The sequence below is a fragment of the Phalaenopsis equestris genome, unplaced genomic scaffold (assembly GCF_001263595.1).
Source record: "Phalaenopsis equestris unplaced genomic scaffold, ASM126359v1 Scaffold232314, whole genome shotgun sequence".
Taxonomy (NCBI): domain Eukaryota; kingdom Viridiplantae; phylum Streptophyta; class Magnoliopsida; order Asparagales; family Orchidaceae; genus Phalaenopsis; species Phalaenopsis equestris.
In genome coordinates, this window is record NW_018250280.1 from 28,338 (window position 1) to 33,881 (window position 5,544).

At 35.0% G+C, this 5,544-nt stretch overlaps 1 protein-coding gene across 1 annotated transcript; it reads left to right on the plus strand.

Moving 5' to 3' along the window:
• The first annotated feature begins 2,779 nt into the window (after positions 1 to 2,779).
• On the plus strand, positions 2,780 to 3,610 carry LOC110038251. The gene has a single exon (XM_020743024.1). The coding sequence runs from the start codon at positions 2,780 to 2,782 to the stop codon at positions 3,608 to 3,610; it is 831 nt and encodes a 276-aa protein (XP_020598683.1).
• Positions 3,611 to 5,544: the final 1,934 nt, after the last annotated feature.

Below are 5,544 nucleotides of genomic sequence, written 5' to 3' on the forward strand. Positions count from 1 at the left end.
TATATGTGACATATAAAAAATCACAGGCTATGTATGTAAATGTCCCAAATTGAAATGATTTCCTTAGTTCGCCTAAAATAAATTTCTGAATTCCTATCTTAATTTTTTGTCGAGGCGATAATCCCAAGTAATTCAAGATACAATTCCTTGTGATTAAACAATCTCCCATTACCAATTACAATTTACTATCTTTTGTTTTGTCTGCTCAAAATTATATTCCTTTCGAGTTCTTAAAATATATTCAAATGATTTTTTTTTCCGTATATGGATGAATTGTTTTTTCTACTGTTTTATGTGAATTTGCTATCATTTGAATGGAAAGTATTCTAGGGAAGTGAGAATCCTTGATTTATGATAAATGAGAGGATTTCTAGGAAGAGTTTGCAATAAAGAAGGGATGGTGGAAATGGACGGCATTTTGTAATATAGAGTGAGATAAAACAAATTAGAAAGTTCCATTAATTTTTTTATTGAATTAAACTTAATATTAATATATGTATTAAATTCTTTTAATGCAACAAGGAAACTTAATTATTGAAAAAACAATGAAATTATTTGAAAACTACAACAAAAGATTGGATACTTATAATCGTTTTTTTTTGCGTGACAGAAAATTTATTTGAGACGGCAATATTGATACATATTAGATAGGACTAATTAGAGAGTTGAATTCATTTTTATTCAATATTAAATTTTAATAATGTCAAATTGAAATTTTCAACTTTTCAAAAGCGTCGGAAAGTCTTAACACATTTCAAATTTCCTCGTAGGTTCTCCCCATCATCTCCGATTTTTTCTCTGGGGATTGGGAGTATATCTCCGACATGAATTTTACTGATATTCCTACGGAGAAGGAGATCTTGATGTTTAAAGAGATAAATATTGACAAGGCTCCTGGTCCTGATGGTTTTACTGCTTCTTTTTATGTTTTTATGTTACTTGTTGGGAGATTCGTTAAAAGAGAGGTAACTCAAGCTATTCAAAGTTTCTTCCGGGAGAAGGATAAAGGGAAATATTAACTTCTTCTCTTATTGTGCTTATTCCTAAAGGTAACGATATGTTTAGCTGGGATAAGTTCAGACCCATTTCCTTAGCTTCGGTGATCTCAAAGGTCATAAGTAAATTGTTGGTGTCTAAATTACAACCTTTGCTGAACAATATTATTTCTCCTCAGCAATTTGCTTTTACTAGAGGAAGGGAGATTGCTGAAAACATTCTTCTTGATCGGGAGTTAGTGGAGGACCTTGATAGAAAATGCAGGGGTGGCAATATGGTTATTAAACTTGATATTAAAAAGACTTACGATACCATTAGTTGGGACTTCATTTTAAACATTTTGCAGGCCCATGGTTTTCAGAATAATTTTTGCTCCTTGATCGGCCAATGATTGGAGAATAAACACTACTCTGTGCTTGTTAATGGTGACTCATATGGTTTCTTCTCTGCTTCAAGAGGTATTAAGCAAGGAGACCCTCTTTCACCCACTATTTTTATTTTAGCTTTTGATTAATTTTTCCATTTAATTAACCGTCTGCGGATGGATAAGCCTTATATTCAATTTTCTCAAAAATCATCGATTATGGTTAGTCATTTAGTTTATGCTGATGATTTCATTCTTTTTAGTAATGCTAGCAAGCCTGCTATTAAGTCTCTCATGCACACCATTGAGACTTTCCAAAGTATCTCTGGCCTTTCCTTTAGTAAAGACAAATGCATTATGTACTTTGGGAAAGCTGTTAAAACCTCCATTATTAATTGGAGTACTGCGTTTACTGGTTTTCATGTTGTCTCTTTGCCCCTTAACTATTTGGGTGTGAATGTGTTTAGGGGTCGCCGCAGGCAAGTTCAATTAGATAATGTTGTTGACAAGATCAAACATAAAATTAATGATTGGAGGAATATTTTCTTATCTAATGGGGGGCATATCACCCTCTTTAGAAGTGTTTTGTTGAGTATCCCATTATATGCACTTCATATTTTGAATCTCAAGAAAAGCACTCAGGTTTTGTTAGAAAGAATTTCTAATCTTTTTCTTTGGTCTGGTACGCATGCATCTATACATTGGGCTACTTTCTCCAAAGTTTCTAAGCATATTTCTGTTGGGGGTCTCGGCTAAAAGAGTTTGAATCAAATTTTTGATATAAGTATGTGTAAACTGTGGTTTAAGTTTCAGGCTAATACTTCTTTATGGGCCCATTTCATGCATCATAAGTATTGTAATATTTCTAATCCCACTACTGTTAATTGGAAAGTGGGGGACTCCAGGATTTGGAAATCCATTCTGAAAGCCCGTACCGTTGCTAGCAGATTTATTTTTTGGGATATTGGGGAAGGTAAGATCTCTTTTTGGCATGATCAGTGGGGTTTGGGTGATCAAGGTTTGGATGATCAAAATTCATATGCTCATACTCCTCATAACAACAATTTACTTATCTTGGATGTTTGGACTGATGATAATTAAGATATTAATAAGTTGTTGTCTTTTGTTGGGGATAATAAGGCTCATGTGGCTAAGATCCCTAAAAAGAAGACAACTAAAGACACCCCACTTTGGAAAACTTCCTCTACTATTTCTCCTTCTAAAATGCTTTACTCGAATCTTTATAGCTTCGATAAGTGGAGGCGGGGGAAATTTATTTGGAACAATTTTTTTACTCCTTCCATTTTCTTCCTTTGGAGATATATTTATAATATGCTCCCTTTTGATGATATTCTTAAACTTAAGGGTCTCAAATTGGCTTCCTAATTTTGTTTATGTAAAACGGAGGAGGAATCAGCGATGCATCTTATTTTTCAATGTTCTTATGCTAAAGAGGTTTGGTATGCCATTGGGCAATATTTTCATATTAACTGGTGTGATTCTAATGAGATTGTCGACTTTCTCCATATTTGGAGAACTGCTGATATTGGGGATTCTAAATTGGCTTTGTTCCCTATGTTGGTGATTTGGTTTATATGGGTGGCCATAAATGATCATAAATATCAAATTTTGGATACGGTTCCTTCTACTTCGATTTCTCACATTCTTGCTTACTTCACCATGGCTTGCCGTACTTTTGGCTTTAGTGGTAATTCGGCCAATCCTCGGGTGGGTAGGATGGCCACTCTCACTAAGTGGCAACCACCTCCCATTGGTTGGATTAAAGTTAATTTTGATGGTAGCTGGGTCTCCTCGGCGGCAGGGGCTGGTGGTGTTTTTCGTGACCACCTTGGGAAGTGCCTCTGTTTCTTTAATTCTCCGATTGTGGCATCCTCTCCTTTGGAAGCTGAGTACTGGGGTTTTCTGCTATCTTTTCGGGTTTCCATTTCTTGTAAATTTTCGCAATTATTGCTTGAGACAGATTCTCTCACTATTTACAAGGATTTTGGTTTGACAAATATGTCCAAGTGGAATGTTTTGGGGATTTGGAATAGAATCAAAACACTTAGTGAAAAATATAATTTGTCTATTGTTTTGAGTCATGTTTTTCAGGAAGGAAATTCTCCCGCGGATTGGTTGGCCAAGCCGGGTAAAGTTCTGGGTAACCTTATTGTCGATGTTTCACCACCGCACCACTTAAAGAGGCTTTTACACAGTGACTCTTTGGATTTTCCTTTCGTCAGGAGATAATTTTTATTTTGGTACATTTGCTGGTCCTTGTGGTTGAGGCACTTTATTATTTTTTGATGTATTTTATAACTTTGGATTCTATGTTTTATGGTATATTTTTGGATGGTTTTCCCAATTTTGTTCTAGCAAGATGGATTTTTAGGAGGAATTAGTTATGGCTTTACTTTTGTTGGAACTTAATGGGGGTTTCCTCCCCCATGAAGGACCTATTCATGTAATACATGGGTAATCATTTACTGTTATATCTTTTATGCTCTCTCGATTTGGAGCCCATCCTTTGGAAGCTTGTGCCTTTCAAACTTTTTTGCAGGTTTCGGCTTGGGGTTTTTTACCTCGATTATTTTTGGGTGAAAATTTGCTTTGCTTGGAGTCTTTTGTTTACTTCTTCATGTGGGGATGATTTGGTTAAATTATGGTTTCTTGGATGTATTTGGCTAAGCATGAGGGGATTGATTTGCAATATTCATTGGTGTGGCTTTTTTCTTTCTGGATATACCTTCATAGTTTATCTACCCTTCCAGTTTTTTCTTTTGGGTTTTGCAGGTTTCCTATTTGCTTCATCGGGCCGGCTCGAGATTTTGCTCAAACTTTATTATATGGAGACGGTGATTATCTGTTTGCTTTACTGTAGATCTTCCTATGCTTCTAGTTAGCATTTCTCTTTTGGGTTGCTTGTATTTTGCTTTCTTTTTTGTGTGGCTTTGTATTGTGGACTGTGGATTTTGGAACCCCTATGTTTGATGTATTTCATTTTGATTTTAGATGGAGACCCACTATCCCTCCCTTATTTTATAACATTTCTGTGTATTAACGCGTAAGAAGCCACGAGTTGCTCTTTATATATACATATATAAACATATTACATGTATATATCTATATACATATATATATATATATTATGAAAAGAGCAACTCGTGGCTCCCTACATGTTAATATAAATTGAAAGTACAAAAATGAGGGAGGGAAGGAAGATCTCTATCTAAAAACAAAAAGAAATACATTAAGATCCTATAGGTTCCTCTTTCCATATTACAACTCCACGCCAAAAAATTGTAAGAAAAGGAATAAAAATATTGTATACTCAAAAAGTACATGAGATCCAGTACACCAAAAGGAAAAAGTATACCCAAAATTGACATGTACATCAAAACCCAAAATGAGATCCATAACAAGGCCTGAGAGATTAGAAAAGGCATAAGACATCTCCCAGGTCACATCCCCAACAAATAACTGCAAACTCCAATATTATCTGAGGATGAAACCCCATAGGAAACCTTGATCGAGCAAAGGGGAATGAGTCATCAGCAACAATCCAACGTTCCAGACGGCAATATCAGAGGACCCCATATTCCTCATTGCAGACTTGCATAATAAGAAGCAAGAAGTACCTAACAAAAAAACTGCAAACAAAACCTTCAAGCACTACACCAGGTGAGAAATACAAAGACAGTATTAGTAGTGAAACTTTCAAAAATGACAAAGTGAAATAAAAGCAAGCCAGATAGAAGAATCCTCCAAATTGAACATTGATATGAGACTGCTTGACAACAAACCTTGAACAAAACCAATAAGAAGCCAACATCTCAACTTCTCAAATAAGGAGTGCCCAGCATATCACTAAGCAAGTAAGTTTTAAGAGTAGGAGGGGTAATACCAACCAAGACAACATGAATTTTCAACTTAGAAAGCCAATCAGTAAGACTGTTCCCCACTCTTAAAGTAAAGTTAAAAAGAATTTGAAGTTGATTTCTATTTAACTCATTATAAATGCGGTATAATAAACATGTTAAATACCAGACAAGCTAGGTTTTCTTGATGATGATATTGTAAAAACTGTGTGCCTCAATCTCAATAATAATATACCTAAGCAGAAAGGACACAAATACCATTAATGCCAACAAAAAAATATAGCATTCAGCCTCATCATATATATT